The sequence below is a fragment of the Petaurus breviceps genome, unplaced genomic scaffold (genome assembly GCF_028583685.1).
Source record: "Petaurus breviceps papuanus isolate PSGF00001 unplaced genomic scaffold, PetGlider_PUasm1.0 287, whole genome shotgun sequence".
NCBI lineage: Eukaryota > Metazoa > Chordata > Mammalia > Diprotodontia > Petauridae > Petaurus > Petaurus breviceps.
The window spans coordinates 713,750-733,125 of NW_027186029.1; the positions used below are offsets into that span (position 1 = coordinate 713,750).

At 49.1% G+C, this 19,376-nt stretch overlaps 1 protein-coding gene and 1 pseudogene across 2 annotated transcripts in view; one reads left to right on the plus strand and one right to left on the minus strand.

The window, feature by feature from the left end:
• Nucleotides 1-3,511, plus strand: part of SUSD2 (sushi domain containing 2) — a 423,767-nt gene extending 420,256 nt beyond the window's left edge. Inside the window, exons 12-15 of one of the 2 annotated variants that reach the window (XM_069096627.1) lie at nt 1,724-1,981; nt 2,447-2,623; nt 2,794-2,935; nt 2,968-3,511. In XM_069096627.1, coding sequence (XP_068952728.1) covers nt 1,724-1,981; nt 2,447-2,623; nt 2,794-2,900 — 542 coding nt within the window. In that variant the 3' untranslated portion in view covers nt 2,901-2,935; nt 2,968-3,511. Of the gene's footprint in view, nt 1-1,723; nt 1,982-2,446; nt 2,624-2,793 lie in introns of both variants that reach the window. The other variant, XM_069096626.1, reaches the window with a different exon arrangement.
• Nucleotides 1-19,376, minus strand: part of LOC138167675 (zinc finger protein 850-like) — a 762,790-nt pseudogene that overhangs the window by 625,946 nt on the left and 117,468 nt on the right.

The window sequence follows — 19,376 nt, forward strand, 5'->3', positions numbered from 1 at the left end:
TGCCATGTGTGGGAGGCAGCCAGTGACGACCCCAGCCTGGGGCCAGGGCCAGGAGGGGCGGGCAGCCCAGGCAAGCCTTGAAGGGTCGTCCAACTCTGGGCTTGCTGGGAAGGGTTCTAGAGGCCCAAGAGTGACCCCAAAATCATCCCTCCTGACACCCCCCACTCCCTTCAAGCTCATTCATTTCATTGAGCATTTATGGAGCACCTTCTGGATACCAGGGGCTGCTTGTGCAGCATCTGGGGCAGGGCATACAAAGACAGGAAACGGCTCTGCTGTCCCCGACTTGTCCCTTTTCCAAATGAGGCAGGCTCCTCTCCCATCCCCCAAGCCTTCTCTTCTGAACACCCCACATACCTGAAGTTCAGGAAGTTAGGTGCCCTCATTGTGCTTGGCGCTGGGGACCACTAGGAAGACAGGAATGGAGCAGCCAGCCCCAGCCAAGAAGCATTCACGTGCCAGGTTCAGTGCTAGGGACACGAGGGGCAAAAGCCAGGCCCTCCCTCAAGGCGTTCACCGTCCCGTGGGGGCACAGCTGGGGACATGGAGACTTGGGGTCAATGGGAGGGGCAGGAGCGGGCAGCAGGCCACCCCTAGGCTGCCTGAAGGCCCCTCAGCCAGGTTTCCTGCCTTCCCCTCTGGGGAATACTCCTCCCATCTCGGTCCCTTTGAGTGGCGGTCAGAGGATGAGGGGTCAAGCTGGAGGACAAAGAATCCAGTTAGTATCAGTTGGTGGATGGGTCTTAGGGGCCGTAGCCAGGGGAGGCAGCTTAGCCTCTTAGCCTCTCAGCAGCCCCAGAGCCGGGACCACAGCTGCTCGGACCCCCTCGAGCCTGGGAGCTGCCGAAGCTCAGGTGTGTCTTCTCAGAGAAGGGGCCTGTCCCAGCTGACCTGCTTATAAGGACCCAAAGCTGTTTGCCCGGCCTCCAGGGTGGCCTTTGTTTGCTTTCCCCTCCTCACTTGAGCTCTAATAAGTCATGAGCCCCCACAGAGCCTGGGTCTGGACCAGCCAACCTTGGGCATGGTGCCCTTCTTCCCACTCCGCTCCTTTTCCAGTCTGACCCAGACCACCAGGGCTGCCACATGAGGGGTAGGGAGGGGGTGGAAACCCCCTGCCTTCCCTTCCCTTGAAGCCCCAAAGCCGCTGTCAATCTGTTCATCAGCAGACGTTTATTAAATGCCTACTGTAGGCCAGCTAGGTTGTACCTGGAGTCAGGAAGACCTGAGTTCAAATGCAGCCTAAGACATTAGCTGTATGAACTGAGCATGTCATTTAACCCTGTTTGCCTCAGTCCCCTCATCTGTAAAATGAGCTAGAGAAGGAAATGGCAAAGTGCCCCAGTATCTGCCAAGAAAACCCCAAATGGGGCCACAGAGAGTCACGCCTGGACTTCAGCCGTGACTGAATGACGTAACAAGCGTATGCCAGGCTTCCCCTCCTTGCCCCAGCCCTCCCCGACCACCACCCAGTGGCCACCCCAAGGTTGCAGAAGGGGCCTGCAGAGGGCCGGGCAGGGAAGGTCTCATCTTCCAGATTCTGGCTCATGATCAGGGTCTGAGACGACCACACCAGCCCCCTGTGGAACAAGGCACCCACTGCATCCCTGATCAGCCTTCCACATGCTTCACTTGGTTCCTGCAGAGATGGGGGGAAGGGCAGGAGGGAGCCCTTGTCACTCTGGCTCCCCAGGCCCAACAGGACCTGCGTTGTGTGTCTCCCCAGGGGCCATTTGGAACGACTCCTCCCTGTTCACCTATGATTCCCCGTCTCTGATGGACAGCTACCTCCTGCAGCCCAAGCACGACCCCACCTTCCTGCCTGTGTTCACAGCTGGGCCTGTGACACTCCCAGTAGCCAACCTATGTGGGAGTGATGTCTTCTGCCAGTTTGATGCCCTTGTCACTGGGAGCCTAGACATTGGCAATGCCACAAAGGAAGCCCATGGGCAGCACAAGCGTCTGCTACAAAGCCTGCAGCCAGGTGAGGGGAGAGTGAGGAAGGAGTGGGCAGGTGAGGTGGCAGAACCTGTGATCTGGTGGGGGATCACCTGTGATCAGGTGGGGGGCATGTGGTTGGGTGGGGGGGGTCACCTGTGATAAGGTGGGGGGCACGTGGGTGCAGTAGAGTGTGAGCCAGGTTTCAGCTGAGAAAACAGATGGAGAGGGAGCCACAGCAGGTTTGAGGAGGGCTTTGAGCCCTGGGCAGGCTGAGAACCTCAGCCATTCATCACCAGGAGAGCAGGAGGGGGAGGACGGCCGAGGCTTGGCTGGAGACTCGCTAAGGTCCGGATGGGGAAGGGGGGAGAATGTGGCTAGTGCAGGGGAAGATGGCCCAGAGAGACCCAGAATGAGTGGGGGCTGGTGAGGGGGGAGAGCTGGTGTCAGAAAGGGAACCTGGAGGTCACTGGGCAGCCCCTGAGCCTCTGGGCTTGGGCTGTCTTCTCAGTGGTATCTTGCGGCTGGCTCGCTGCCCCGGAGCACGGGAAGAGAAATGGAACCAGGTACCTGATGGGTTCCACCGTCCAGTTCAGCTGTGAGCCAGGCTATAAGCTGAGAGGTTCCGCGGAGCTAAGCTGCCAGCCCGACGGGCGGTGGTCAGGAAGCCAGCCACAGTGCCAGCCAGGTAAGGGGTGGCCCGCGGGTGGCCGTGACACTCTTGTGTCTTGGCTGGTGCCCCAGGTCCGCTGAGCACTGCTGGGCACTCATCCCCGGGAGGGCCCCGGGTCTCAGGCTGGGACGGCGCCTTTCCCACCCCAAGCCTCCCTTCCATTGCTGTGTGTCTCTAAACCCCAGATCACACTCGCATGATCCTGGGAATCATCTTTGGGGTTCTGGTGGTGATGGTAGTTCTGGCTGTCCTGGGCTACGTGATGCTGAAGAGGAGGAAAAGAAGGATGTAGGGGCCTCGCAGACGTGGATTCCCGCCCTCACCTGAGTACTGTGTCCCCCCTGCCTCCAGGGGACAAGCAGCAGGCTGGGGGGCCCATCCCCCCTCAGTGCCCATTTCTTACCCGGACACCCGTCTCTAACTTGGTGCATATCCTCCACCCGGAGGTCCCCCCAGGCCTTCTGTGTGTGGACCTCATCCCCAGTATTTCAGCACCCCTCCCATCATGGCCATCCATGACCAGCCTTGTGTCTGTTCGCAGCCTGGCATCCACTCCTAACAGTGGTCATCCTCAGTCTGGCCGTCTGTCCCCCATGGGGCGTCCACTCCCAGAATGGGTGTGCACCCCAGCCTGGTGCTTGTCCCCAAGACTGGCCTGCAGGAGGGAGCTGGCTCTTTCTGAGCCTCCTTCAGGGATGGGAGGGGGCAGGGGCACCTGCACCAGGTGTACCCAGGCCCCTCCCTCTCTTTGTCCCAGACAGTTCCCCTCCCCTCCCCTGCCAGCCTCAGCTACTTTGAGGTGCTCTTCCTGGGAGGGCCTGGAATGTGTCGGCTCCACAGGCTCAGCTGAGAGCCCTGATGCTGGTCATTGGTATTTTTTTAAATAAAGATATTCCACAGTAACCGTTTCCTGAGGCTGTTCTTTCCAAGGCCAGTGTGCAGAGCTGGCAGGGCTCAGAGCAGCACTGATTAGAAAAATGCCAATTATAAGAACTCTGAGGTACTTCCTCAGACCTCTCAGATTGGTAAATACGACAAAATAAATGTTGAATGTGGGAAAACTGGGGCATTAATGCACTATTTATTGGTGGAGTTGTGAACTGATCCAACCATTCTGGAGAGCAATTTGGAACTATTCCCAAAGGGCTATAAAACTGACTGTACCCTTTCATCCAGCAATACCCTAGGTTTAAGACATCCAAAAAATAGGGAAAAGGACTTATTTATTAAGAAATGTTTATAGTAGCTCTTTTTGTTCCCTAAGAGTTGGAAAGCAAAGGGATGCGCATTAATTGGGAATGACTGAAAAGCTGTGGCATATGATTGTAACGGAATCTTATTGTGTTATTAAGAAATGACTAGTAGGAAGATTTCAGAAAAACTTGGAAAGACTTATGTAAACTGATGCAAAGTGAAGTGAGTAGACCCAGGAGAACATTGTACACATTAATATCAATGTGATGGCTAGGTGCCACAGTGAATAGAGCACCAGCCCTGGAGTCAGGAGGACCTGAGTTCAAATCTGATCTCAGATACTTGACAATTAATAGCTGTGTGACCTTGGGCAAGTCACTGAAGCCCAATTGTCTTGCCTTCCGCCACCAAAAAGAAAAAAAATGATGACAGAAAAGAGCTCACAAATCACTGTTCTTCACTAACATAACTGTGTTGGAATCCATTCCTTAAGCAAAGCAAGAGGTTCCTAACTTTTACCTCACAGGATGACGCATTTATGTCTTGGTTTCACAAGCTTATTATACTCAGTCTGGAAGAATGAGACACTTCAGGGTTTGAAGCTTATACATGTGACAAGCCCAAACACTAATTTAACTCTTGCTTCAGTCATGGAATGTCTACAAATTAAGATCAAGACAGCAAGATCACTTCTGCTTTACCGCTCATTGCATTAATTTAGCAATAAATTATCTTGCAAATGAAAACTTGGTAGGCCTTCTTAAAATCACACAAGAGATTGTTTTCTCAAAACATTTCTTCTAAAACTATTTTCCCTTTAAAAATACTTTAAAATTTATCCTGATATTAAGAGGAATACTCACTAAACTTTTACTAGGGAAATTTAGTTGAAACTTTAAAAATGATAGATATCTCTCTTCTACCTTAAAGCAAAATAAACCTTTAAATTTGAATTCACGAAAAACTAAGTTGGTGTAAAATGTATAAATAAATTCTCAAAGTATTATAACAACCAGAATCCCTAGATATCACCAAGTTCCTTAGTCAAAAAAGTGTTTTAATGGTGAGGAGATTCAGTTTTTATAAACCAAGAAGAATATATTCCATTAATGACAGCAACAAATATTATAAGATCTTTAAAAATTTACTCGGTATCATTTCTGCCTTTATCTTTAAATCTATCACTAGAAATTAGGAAAATTATTACCTTCTGGAATCTCACATAGTGAATATGGTAGGGTAGTCCACAAAGCTCCGAATTAGCATACAGAAATATGTATGTCCTTAGTAAATCACACCCTTGTTTTGTTTTTCTTGTTTTTTGTGTGTGCAAGGATCCTCATTTACTCAGTAGAAATTCCACAACATAGGAAAATTTTGCACAGAGTTGGAAGAATTTTAGGGGAACTTCCTCTTAAATACAGACAAAACTTGGAAGTTTATGCTAACCTATTCATTCTTCCCTGGTGTTTTTGTAAATCTAGAGTATAAGAAAAAATACTTTCTCAACAGCATAGCCAAGACAATTGGTTACCAAGACACAGGATTTAGAAATGCCATGATGCCCTAAGCATCATGTATTTTAGAACTTGAAACAAACCAGAATCCGTTTAGGTGAATGTGTTCCTAAAGCAAAGAATCATTCATCTCATTGATGTATTGAAACTATAACTTTAAATCACCTTATATATTTTCACAATAGTCAAGACTTCAAATGAAAAATCTGCATTTTGGGGCAGCCAGGTGGCTCAGCGAGTAAGAGCACCGACCCCAGTGTCGGGATGACCTGGGAATCAAATCTGGGCTCAGATACTCAGCACCACACCCAGAAATAACTGGCCATGTAACCTTGAGCAAATCACTTAACCCCAATTGCTTAGGGGCGGCCAGGTAGCACAGCGAGTAAGAGCACTGGCTCCAGTGTTGGGATGACCTGGAGATCGAATCCCAGGCTCAGACACTTAGCACCCACCCAGAAACACCTGGCCGTGTAACCTTGAGCAAGTTACTTAACCCCGATTGCTTAAAAAAAAAAAATCTATCATAGTAAATATTAGTATTATTGTGACCTGCTTATAAGAGGAATTTCAAATGATCTCATTTTATCACATCCTTGAAAAGACCGATTCATACACAACACAATTCGGATGAAAAGCTGCATTAACGCCATTTCTTCCTCACAATGGGCTCCCAAATTCCACCATCAAAGAGAATTTTACAAACACAATCCAATTTAGAAATATACTAATAAGACAAACAATAGACTGTAGCTGACATCAGGTGTGTTTTCAGATTATCACATATAGAAGTGATTGACCTGAGTACTCTTGGGGTTTAAAAGCCTCTTCAGAGTTACCAGGTACGGAACAAGGACCTTAAATTAGATCCCGACAATGTTGTGTCTAACATATGCCAGTCATTGTGTTAAGCATTTTACACTCATTATATCATTTTGATCCCATAACAACAACCATTATAATTTTTCCCTTTACCAATCAGAAAATGGGGCAGAGACAAAATACATTTTTGCAACTGGAACAGAGAAGTGTTGGCTTACCAAGAACAGAGGCTGGCTTCTCACTTCACTAGGCATTGCCAGCGCTTTGGCAAAAGGCACTGCCTAGGGGCTGGAGTGGCTGATGCCAGGGCCTTCCCAGTGGTGACAGTTCTTGGTGGCAGGCCTTAGGGAATGCTGTTACAGACCAGATCTGTTCACCTGCCTTCCCCACAGCTGCAGAAGTTACTGAGCTGGGGGAGGTTTGCAGCTGCCGGGGCAGGGTGGGAAGAATGTATAGAACCTGGGTAACATTTTCAGGCTTTGCCTAGAAGGGTGGGCTGCAAGGTACCCAGAAGCACAGGGCCATCAGGACCATTGCCAGCTTCGAGTGCCCTCCTCCCCTCCTTTTGCCAGTTGGGGAGGGGTGATTTAAGTTTTCCCTACAATTCTTCAGCATTTCCTTCTCTTACTCTGATCTGGGATGTAAGGGGTTAACAAGAACCTTTGTGGCTGTTCAAATCTCCATACTGAGACACCCACTGAGGAATGCTGAGTGATCAGGATTGTGTGGAGGGGAAGCCCTTGGAATTATCCCAAAGGTCCCAGGAGTTTTCTCCAGCAAGCTCAGAATGATGAGGTCCCAAACTTCTTCATGCTTAATCTCTAAACCGGATCTGACTTTTCACTGGAGCTCCAACTTGGCCAGCCCAGGATCCACAAGGAAACGTCTTCCAGGTTCCTTTGTTTCTCTAGCTGCAGCCCTCAGACACCTCTGGCTGCATCTTAAATCTTACAAGGTAATAGATTCATTGAGAGCACACATGCTACAGACAGAGACCTAGACAGACAGATTGACAGGACAAATGCATACAGAACCTACAGTCAGTGACAGGGAAGGGGAATTAGAGGCTTGGTAGAAACCCCAGCACAAATCAGCTACGGTGTCCACATCCGGATGAAGGTAAGTTAGGGGATCTGAGCCCCATCAGGACCACAGCCTCTCTCTCTCTCTCTCTCTGGGAAAGGTGCTGAAGCAGAAATAGCTTGGAGGGCTCTAAGGAAAGAAGCTTCGGCCTTGTTCTTGCTTGGCCACTCCAGAAAACCAGCAGGGAAAACCCTTCCCACTGGAGTCTAGATGTGATCACAGCGGACTTCAGAATTGCAGAGCAGACCTAGGCATGTGGCCTTTGCCCCCAGAGTGAGCTGAGAGAGAAAAATGTGACTGCAAAGAAGGAGCAGAGTCTGTTTAAGGAGCAGGGATAGAGAACACACCATCCCAGGCCAGGGCAGGGACTTTACAGCAGAATAAATTCTTGGGAGTCCAGTCCAGCTAGAGTCCCATCTCTAGGGACTCTAGCTGATAGCTGACTGTCTGTCAACCATGGCTAAGCTCATTCTTAGAAAGACAAACAAAATTAGTCTTAATAGGAAGCTTGTGGAACATCTATATAGAGACACACATGGGAGCCCATCGAGAGACAATGAGCTCAAGGATGGACAGACACAGCAGACCTGCGATCCTCAGAGCAACTCCTTCCTGGTTCAGGCTGCCTATGTCAGCCAAAATGATAATCTCCGTGTGTTTAACCACGATATGAGAAAGGAATTTCTTAAGTGATTTGGTTGTAAGTACAATGAGATTAGTGTTAAAGTGTCAATTGAAATGATAGATCCTGGATGTCCGTGTTTCCCCTACATTGCATGTGTCCACAAAATGCCAAAATGAGAAAAGTCCCACCATTCAAGATAGCATCTGGTTCCAGACATCCTGTCCTTAGTGGTCATAAACAGAATGCTCTGCTCCAGTCAGCTTCCTTTGGCCTGGTAGTGTTGACACGGGAAGGGGCATTTTTAAGTTCAGTCAGAGAGCAAAGCATATCTATTATGCCAGAGCATTGCAAAGCATTATGGTAGATTAAGCTCAGAGTGGGCCACAATGCCTCTCCTGATTGGCCAATTCAGATTTTAGACCTTTCTCAGTTCTTGGGGTTCAGAATGGTTTGGGGAGAGCTCTACAATATATTTAAGAAACAAAAACAGAAAAATTAGAACCCAGTTTTTATACTTCACATTATTCATTCCCCCTTAAGGAAGATGAAATTCCACTGAAGAATTAATAACAGAAAAGTTGCCAGATTAACTACCGATGTAACAAAAGGCTTGTGGATGTCATACATAAATACATTGAGTAATCAAGAATTCTAGCTTCTGGCCATGTTCCATTAAGTAAACCCTAATTAAAGGTTGCTTCTTCTAAGGTATTCAAAAGGTAGTCTAAATAACAGAATTATATCCTGGGTTCACAAGTCTTCAACCTAATTATCCTTACATCATTATTAGGAATTGAGGACCCTAACTTGTGCAGCAATATATACTAGTAACAGATGTCAGGACTAAATAGTTAATTTGCTAGTTGTTTGGACTAAAATCATAGGCCAAAAAGCTCAGTCTTATACTTGTATCTTACTGTAGTAACCCCAGACGTTCCAGTGTCAATCTACAATTTAATAGATTTAATATTGTTTACAAAACTTTTCTATTATAAACATTTGCCATAAAAGGATAGGACATAATATAGTAAAGGAACAATATTTCCTTAACTTCATGTTAATTCCAGGCAAAAGTGATGTAGATGGCCAATTGCACTGAGCCAGGTGTCTTAGTGGGGAAATTGAGTCAGGAGAACCCTATCTCAGCTCATGCAGAATAGCTGTTTTCCCAGCGTTTCCTGTGAGAGCACCCTGTGCAGCTCACAGGCCCCCCAGGGTTGCTGGCCTCACAGCTGGTGGCTCAGTAGCGTTCCTTGATAACCACACCGGACGGAGTCAGACTCAGAGCCCCATAAGGTCTTGAATAGCAAGTCCCAATAGCCAGAGTTCCAGATACGTGACGAGAATCTCGCATTGGTGCCAGCCAGGGAATCAGCGCAGAAAACGTCCTGCTTCCCTCAGAAGCCCTTAAACAGCAGGAACATCCTTCCGGGGAGTCTAAATTAGTTTGCACACACATTCCTACAGACGGTCCAGCTCCTGATTAAATGCCAAATAGAAATACAATTAAATCCCATTAGACATAACACAAGAGGGTTCATAACTTACTTCTCTTAATAGATTTGCATCTGTTTCCTCAGCTTATTTATCCTTCTCTAACCAAACTCAATCTGAAAGAATGAGATACTTCAGGAATTGAATCTTTATACATATAAGTTCAAATACTCATTGCAACTCTAGCTAGGCCATGGAATGAGTTCAGATCTAAACTTCCCACTCTCAGCTCATCACAGTATTTGAGATGCTTCGGTATTAATCATGAGCCTTATATCGCTGACACTCCCGACTCTGTCTCTCTGAAAACATCCATTTAAGGTCAGGTCAAAGGGCACAACAAACCAAGGAATGAAACTCAAAAATTCACAGTAAGTTTGGACGTCATTGTCATCAATAGCAAATTATTATCCCAATAAATTAGCTTGTCACCCACATCCAGAGAGAGAACTATAGAGTCGGAATGAAGAGCGAAGCCAACTTTTCCTCCTCGGTTTCTCCCATTTGTTCTAATTCTTCTATACCACATGACTAATGTGAAAATATGGTCAATAGGGACGTATGTGTAGAGCCTGTACCCGATTGCATGCCATTCTGGGGAGGGGGAAGGGGGAGAACATTTAAAACTTATGGAAGTGAATGTTGAAAACTAAAAATAAATAAATTAACTATTATATATATAATATATATTATATATTATAATTTATATTATATTAAAATATTATATAAATATAAAATATTATATTAAAATATTATAAATATATAATATTATATTATAAATTATATAATATATATTATATATAAAATAAAAATTAGCTTGCAAATGAAATTTAATAGGCCTTCTAAAAATCACACAGAAGACTTTGCAAAACATTTCTTTGTGAAAGTATTTCCCCTTCTTAAAAGCAGCTTACAATTTATCCTGATGTTGCTATAACAAACTAAATTCTGAATTACCGCAAAAGTCCGGTTACCTAAATTCTCTAGTCAAAAAGGTGTTTGTAATGAGGCCCATTTACTCAGGAAGAATTCTCCAACACAAAACTCCTGCACAGGGTTGGTAAGAATTACAAGGAGGTTTTACTCTTTTCTTTGCATAATGACCAAGTTTCCTTTCACAAAAATGCCTTTGTAATATAGACAAAACTTGGAAGTTTATTATTTCTTAAATTACAGCACTTCAGAATATTATAACACATGGTCAGATAGAATGACCTAACAGCTTCCTGACCATTTTTTTCTGATAGTATAATTTTTAATCTAAAAAATCTAGATTATAAGAGAAATTGCTTTTCTAACAAGATAGGCGATGCAGTTATTACTGAATTACACAACATAAGAAAATGTGGAAATACAGCAATTCTATAAACAATGATCATGCACTTAAACTTGAAACAAAATCAATTTATTGCCAATCTGCTGAACTGAATTTAGCTGGATGTGCTCCCAGACTGCTTTGCACAGAAAATCATTTATCGCATCACTATTGGCATACTGATCACACCTAAAATCTCATATTAAGTTACCAAGTGTGAAACGATTACATTTAATTTAAACAGTTAACATTCAGATATCACTCATCCTGTGCCAATGATGTTATCTTTATAACATCCCTGGGAAGTGGGTTACATTATTATCTCCTTACAGAACAGTAAACCGAGGCAAATAGAATAAATTTCTTTAGAGTCTTTTTTTTTTTTTGCTTTTTGGAGGGCAGTTGGGGTTAAGTGACTTGCCCAAGGTCACACGGCTAGTTTTGTGTTAAATGTCTGAGGTCGGATTTGAACTCATGTCCTCCTGACTCCAGGGCCCGTGCTCTATTCACTGCGCTACCTAGCCACCCCGAATAAATTTCTTAATGCCAAATAACACTATCTTTTCACTGCTAGGTTGTCTGGGTTGATACCATAAGACTCTGAGTTAAACTGCTGTTTCTGGCCCAGGCAAAAGGGAACAAAAGATTTTGATTTAATGCTGCCAGGGTGTGGCAAGTTTCTTCAGGAAGAAAAATCCAGAGTTTCCAGGGTGGACAATAATTAATTGAACAAGACAAAGAAGCAATTTAAGATTTTATAAAATAATTGCAAATCACAATAACCAATATAGTTACCAAAGCCTGCATTTATGTAGTATTAGATTTAATAAGGCCTTCCTACAGATTTATCCTGAAAAGTGGGTGGACATAATTCCTTCCAACCCTCTATAACTTTATCTGTTGGTTTTCAAATCAGCCATAAAATTTTTATCTTCAATTTTTCTACTTAAAATCAACCTTCCTCGAACCCTCTCAACATGCTTGAACTATCTGAAGCTGGCACAAGGGCACCCAGAGCAAGGATTCAAGGATGGGGGGGGACCCCCATCTGTCCCCAGTTTTTTTTTCCCTACCTTCCATATTTTTGCTCAAGCTTTTATGTTTTTTCCCTAGTCTTCTGAACCCATTACTCAGACAACCTCCACTTTCCTTTATATTCAACCATATTTCGGATGGCACATACCATTGTTAGACATGCAGTGAATTATGTTTCTGTTGAAACCCAAGAGTGGGACTCTGGCTACTCTCAAACCTCGTCAGCAGATTCTGAAAGGCTTGACTGCCTAATCACACAGATTTCCAAATTAAAATTCATACCTGTTAGAATCTGGAGGGAGTTAACACTTAATCATTTACAAATCATGAGAGCTGTATACAAACAGCTTTTACAATGTTTTAAAATTTATTTAAATAAATACTGAAATCCTAAAGTGATTGTATTTAAGGCTATGATATAAAAGCCCTGACCAAAATGTCTTAAAAGACTAAAAAAACCTTCTTTTGGCAGTTTTAAATTCAGCTTGAACTCGATCTCAGTCTAAGGCTGCTGCTCGCTAATTCCACCTTCCGACACTTCTGGGAGAGTCTTACCTTGCTATTTCAGTCCCATTACTTCTTATCTAACTTGATTCTTGTAACCCCAACTTGGCCAGTATTGGGACCCCAAAGAATTAATCTCCCCCTGAAAGCCTAGGGTGGGAGTTATTCCCCAGTGTTTTCTCTAATTACAGACCTTAGAAGTTTTCCTGGTTGCATTTTAAATCTTTCACCACAAACATGACAGTCATTTTATAAACACAGACATACAGACAGACAGAATGACAAGATAGAGTGTGAACAGATCTACATTTTAGAATTAGAATTAAGCTGGTCAAAATTCAGAGTTCTCTTTAGCATATTAACCTGGTCAAAGGAACCTCAATGGCACCGACATAATTCAGGATCATTTTTGGTTAACTGACACGTGTGTTGGTAGTATTTATGGCCATCCGATTGACAGCGAACACGTGGCGGTTTTGTTACCAGATCCCCGATTTTGGATTCTGACTGACTCATAGCCAAATTATAGCCAAACTATAAAGGGTAGCCTTACTTTCCAGGAGACCATTCTTGAGGTCTCTGTCCCCAGAACAAGCTGCAACCTAAAACAGGAAGTCCAAGAGATAAGGGGCAGGGATTGGCGATAAGACCCTCCCAGAACCGGGACTTCAGGAGAAAAGAGTCCTGTGAGCACCCACTGCCGGTGCTACTGGGGGAAAGGTCTAGTCTCCAGAGCCTAGTCTTTTGTCCGAGTCACGGCACCATTGTGTCACCCTCACAAAATTTGTTCTAAGAAAGAGACAAACAAAATTAGGTTGTGTCCATGTTTTTAATTTTTCCTCAAGCTGGCAACATGCATTACATAGGAGTTACAGTCCAGAATTGGCTCAATTTGGGGGTTGGGGCACAGAGTTATATACCTTTTGAAGAGTAGGTGTTCCCAAGGGATGCCAGTCAACTCTGATTGGTCGGCACTCTGGGTTATATTAAAATGAGGGTCTGGAGGTAGTGACTTAGGTCACTTAATCTTAGTCGAAGAGACATCAGTTTCCATATCAATATTTTCCCAGACCTGTCTGGGCAACCCGGCGAGCAGAAATAGACCCATTGGGATTAGATCTCACGTCCCTTCTGAAGAGGAGATTGACTATTGGAACAAAGAAGGATGGGGGCGCTCTGAGTGTCCAGGTCACTTTTCACAGGGTATAAAGGGCAAGGGCAGTAGGGAAGAAGAGGCCAGCCTCCTGGAGCCAGGAAGAAGCAGGCTGGCCCAGTGGTTCCCAGTGGGGGATGCCATCCATGATACAGAACACTAATAATACCAGCTCTCTTTAAGCAGCCCCTTAGGGTGCTGCATGTAGGAATGTCCCTTCAGAGGGTGAGGCTGAATACCTGGCCCTGGTTCTGCACCCCCCCACCCCCAGGTTTGGTGTTGTTACACCTGATTTTGAGGGATGTATCGGAAGAGAGACAGGGCTGCTGCCAGGCAGAGGCGCACAGCCAGGGAAGTTTGAAAATCTAGGGTGAGATACAGAGACTCTCCGTCCTTCAGAGCTGGGTGGGGCCTGGGTCTGGCTCTGACCAGTCTGGGACAGCTCCCCAATGCCCCTCCAGCATCTGACCTGGTGGGGAGGGCCGGGAGGGATTGGCCTGTGGAGGGTATCCCCTGTACTCACATCCTAGCATTGCCAGTCTGCCTCACCCCATCTGGCTGTACCGTTGGGGCTGGGAAGTTGGTCAGGCTTTCTGGCGGAGCACCAGAAGTGATGGAGAGGTGTCAGGTTTCAACCTTCCCATTGGGATCTGGGGTCTGCCCCCCTCCCAGACACAGTGCTCTCCAGCACCCCCATCCCACCCCCATGCACAGCTCCTGGGGCTCCCCCAGCAGGGCCCTGCTTGTGGGTGCAGCAGAAATTCCCAGACTGAAGAAATAGGGTCTTTGTTATGTGTGAAAGCAGGAAATTGGAACACAATAGCCTGATTTAATGGGTGACTTGTTGAATTGGCCCAAGACCTGACTAGGGAAAGAGCCATGTAAAATCCCCTTTTCCAAGCTCCGGGGCCCAGAGGCGTCTAGAACCAGCAGCCTGGGAATGGAGGCGTTCTAGCCAGGCCCCCGGCTCTGAAATGCAGGACCTGAGGGGCTCCCCAGAGGGCAAGAGTTCTTGCCCAGGGCCACCCAGGGAGTAGGGGGGAGGAGAAGGGAGCAGAAGGGCTCTGGTGGCAGTCCCTCACTGTGTCATGGCTCTGGCTCAAACTCTCCTTAGCCCTTCCTGAAGTCAGGGGTCAGGAGCAGCCTGACCTGGGGGCTTAGGGTCACCCACGAGTGACATGCCAAGATCAGACGGTGAGGGTCAGTCGCAGGCCTGGGTCATGTCACTCTTCCCCTTAATAAACGACTGTCTGCTCTGCAAAGTTAGGAACCCAGCCAAGCTCTTGCTGTCACTGTCCATCGGAAGAATGGAATTAGCAGTAGCCGGGTCCTGCCAGACAGACCTGAATCAGCAGCTTAGGGCAGGGTGGGGCAGGGCATCAGGACAGGGCCAGGCTGCAGGGAGACGCCCTGAGGACGGGACAGGGCCAGGCTGCAGGGAGACCCCCCCCAGGATGAGACAGGGCCAGGCTGCAGGGAGACGCCCCGAGGACGGGACAGGGCCAGGCTGCAGGGAGATGCCCAGGGTACAGGACAGGGCCAGGCTGTAGGGAGATGCCCCTCAGAGCTAGAAGGCCAGGCAGGCAGAGGTCCTGGAGGACAGACATGTCACTGTGGGAGGAAATTCTGTATCTCTATTGACCACCCCCCTGCTCATTGGGGGGGGGGGGGAGGGAAGGAGGAAAATCCAGCAGAGGTGGGAGACTACAGGTCTGGAACATTGAATGCACAGCTGGACTTGATTGTTCATCTACTGATCTGCTTTGTTTTTCTCTCTCTTTTATTTTTTGTTCTGGGGCTGGCACTCTGGGTTGGGAAGGAGGTAAGGCTATACTCAGAAATGAAGGTGTTGTGAATGCAAAATTAAAAATAAGAAAAAAAGGACTGAGCCAAGCAAGCTGTAGAACTCAGAGCTCGTGAAGCCAGACAAGGAAGAAGGTTTAAGTAAGCTCTGTCACCACCTGCCCTGAAGCCAGCCAAGTGTTGAGAGGCACTGGCTGAGCCCAGGCTGCAACCTGGGAGCAGGGAGCCCAATGGCCAGCCACATGCACTCACCCGAGGGTGTGAGGGCTCAGCCTGACTCCCTGCTCCTCTTCTTTCAATTTCCTGGATCCTGGTATGGGGTATGTGGTAGGGGCTCCTGGGTACGGGGCAGGGGCTCCTGGGTATGAGGCAGGGGCTCTGGGTACAGGGCAGGGGCTCCTGGGTACGGGGTAGGGGCTACTGGGTATGGGCCAGGCATCCTGGCAGCAGCCCAGGGCCACCTACCCTGGGTGAGGTGGGAGGGGGCAGGCTGGACTTGAGGAGTGGTGATTGCCAGTGACTGGGCTGATTAAGGCCTTCTGCATACCTAGCACTGTGCTGGTGCTGGAGGTGCAAAGGCCAAAGGGAGATAGGCCTTGCCCTCAGGGAGCTTACCTGGGGGGACAGAAACAGAGGCTGTGCAAAGCCTCTCCAGAAGAGAGCGCCAGTAAGGAGGGAAGAGACAAGGCCTCAGGTTGCAGGTGGCACCAGACCTGTCCAAGGAAGGCTCCGCAATTAGGAGGGGTTGGAGAAGGCCTCCTGTAGAAGGATTTTAGTTGGAGCTTAAAGGAAACGGGCGAGATCATCAGTCAGAGGAGATGAGGGCATGCGGGCCTGGGGCATGACAACCGGAGAGAATGTCCAGACCTGAGAGATGGAGGGTCTTGTTCACGGACCAGCCGGGAGGCCGGGGCTGCTGGGTCCCATGGCACCGGTCGGAGGTGCCTGGGTTCAGGGAGGACCAGCTCGTCTGGGGCCAGGGCTGCTCATCCAGCTTTGGGTCTGTCTGGCACTGAGCTCTCACCTGGGGCTCCAAGAAGCAGGAGGAGCAGCCATGCCCCCCTAGAGCCCTCCCAGCAGCCGCTGAATCAGGCTGAGGGTAACCGCGGGCCTCAGCCGGTGGTGAGGTAGGGGTGTCTCCCCGGAGCATGGGAAGGCTTCCTCTGGAGGATATGGGATGAGGAGTTTGTTCCAAAGGCCACGGGGCTGGCGGCAGCAGGTTTCACAGAGCCCCCAGAGCTTGGGCAGGCGTGGAAGGCACCAAGGTCGGCCATTGCATCCTGGGCCAGCACAACTTGTCCTGACCTTTGTCCTGCCTCCGGACTTCACTGGCTCTGGCACCGATTGCGCAGTCAGGACGTTACCCCGAGGTCATCGGTCCTCTTCAGAAATGCAGAAACAAGCCCTGGAGCGAGGGGTTCGGGGAGGCAGGAGGGGCCTGGGTCATGGAGCATTTGTATTGGGTCCAGAGGACTGGGAGCCCCGGGACGCTCCTGGGTAGGGAGGGCAGCATGGTCAGGCCTACACTTTAGGAAAATCACTTTGATGTCTGGGGTGGACAGAGACCGGAGACCCCCCACCTCCCGGCCCAACTCCCCAGCAGCTGCTGCTACAGTCCAGGAGGAGGGTCTGCGCCGGGTGGAGGAGAGAATGGGGCTGCGGAGGTGAACTCTCCCTGAGGCGTCGGCCTCAGCCCCGTCCTGGATCTGGGGGAGGAGAGAGTTTGGAGTCCAGGGAGCCCGAAGCAGCGGAAGGATGGGAGTGCCCTCCACAAGGACAGGGAAGGTGGGAGATTATTTAGGGAGCCAGATAAGGAAGTGTCCTGGACACATGGAGTTGAAGAGGTCCAGGAGGTGCCCGGGGGCAGTTAGAGACGAGGGCAGCACTGAGGGTGGGGAGGGGTCCCCGGGGGCTCTTGTCCCCCTCTGTTATTTCACAAGGTAATCCCATCAGCATCTGTGCTGCTGTGCCTGGCCCTTCCACAGCAGGAAAGGGGCACTGTCCCAGGGCAACGGACTTTCTTTCTAGCCCACTGAGGGCTCAGGACTGGGACACGGGACTGAAGTACTCCAGGAATCCTTGGGGGCTGCTGGAGATGCGGAGGACTGCCAGAAAGCTGAGAGCAGTGAGGGGTTGGGGCAGCCGTGGGGGTGAGGGCTCAGAGAGCCACAGGAGCAGTGGGCAGCCCTCCAGGTCTTTGGGAGTTCCAGAATATTCTTTAGGAAGTTAGGTGGGCAGGGGGTGGCAATGCCAGGCAGCAAGAGCCAGAAGAATGAATCACACTGGGGTCCCCTGCCCTGCTCATCCCTTCCCCCACACAAGCAGCAGCCTTGCCACACACACACACCCACACACACACACACACACACACACACACACACACACACACACTCCCATTGCTGTCTGTGAGCTCACTAGACCTGAGAGTAGTCTATTGGTCCCCTGTGCCCCGACACACAGGTTCTTAGTTATCACTCTGCTTGAACATGATGGCTCAGAATGTGGGTAGAGGAGCCGCGGACGGCCAGGGGAGCCAGGGACGGCCAGGGGAGCCGCGGCAGGCCAGAGGAGCCCTCGCGTTCTCCTTGTGTGGTGCGCTGGTGTTCTGCACTTGGGTCCATTCCCAGGCCGACGCGGTGGGGAACCTGAGGGGGTCACCACAACCGGCTGTTCTTTGGCCCCTGGTGTAGTTTGTCCCCCAGGAAGGTCAGCCTGCCGAAGCGCGAGGCAGAAAGCCCAGGCGTCTCGTTTCTGGGGGGAGGGCGAGGCTTTTGCTCCTCTGTCACTATGCCCTTTCCATTATGGGCTCTCTGAGAACGCCTGAGGCACGGGGGGGAGGAAGACGCTGGAGACCCAGGGAAGAGCAGGCTCATCGCCAGGCCGGTCTGGTCCGGGGCTGCGGGAGGGGGCCCCCGAGGCTGAATCCTGCAGCAGACCGTCCTAGCTGTGTGACCCTGGGCAAGTCCCTTCAGCTCTGTGCCTCAGCGTCCTCATCTGTGAAATGGGCATAATAATCGTGCCTTCCTCTCGGAGCAAATGAGACGATGCATGCGCCCGGCCCTGGGCCTCACCCCCTTGACACTGGGTCCAGGCCAGCCCTCACTACCAGCGCCTCAAGCCAGGGGTGGAAAAGGGGGGGGGGAGGGGGCATGGGCGGCTCCCCCGGGACGGCCACCGGCTTGTCGGCACCTCTGAGCCTCAGTCTTCCCGTCTGTGAGATGGGGGGGAGGGTGCCTTCCCTACCAGCTCTTGGGTCTGGAGCGAGTCTCTCTGCACTCCCCCACTATTCCAGTCTTACACACACACACGTGAGCACACACACACACTCTCACACTCATACACACTCTCTCCACACACACAGACACACATACCACACACACACTGCACATGTTGCACACTCTCACAGCACTCACCCACTCTCACCCACTCACACACAGACACACACACCACACATGCACACACACTGCACATGTGCACACATACACATATGTGCACACACTCTCACACACATTCTCACACTCACACACTCTCACAACACTCATCCACACACTCACACATTCTCACACTCACACACTCTCACAACACATACACACAGACACACACACTCACAACACTCATATACTCATCCACACACTCACACACACAGACACACTCACACACATACTCTCATCCACACACACACTCTGACACACTCACACACACATTCTCACACTCACACACTCTCACAACACATACACTCATCCACAGACACACACACTCTCACAACACTCATATACTCATCCACACACTCACACACACAGACACACTCACACACATACTCACACACTCACACACACTCTCACAACACTTATCCACTCATCCACACACACACTCTCACAACACTCATCCACACACAGACACACACTCACACACACACTCACACATTCTTACACTCACATACTCTCACAACACTCATCCACACACAGAGAGACACACGCTCACACACTCACCACACATGTGCACACAAGTCACTACAGATATGCACACATACATACTCTCACACACATTCTGTCACACACCCTCACACCCCATACATGTTCACACACACATACATGCACACACACTAACACACTCACACACATGCATGCCCTGCCCATGCATGTGCTCTTCAACCAGGAGGCCTCCTGGCCATCCCACAAACACTAACCTCGCTCTATTGGCCCGGCCATTCTCTCTCTGACCTG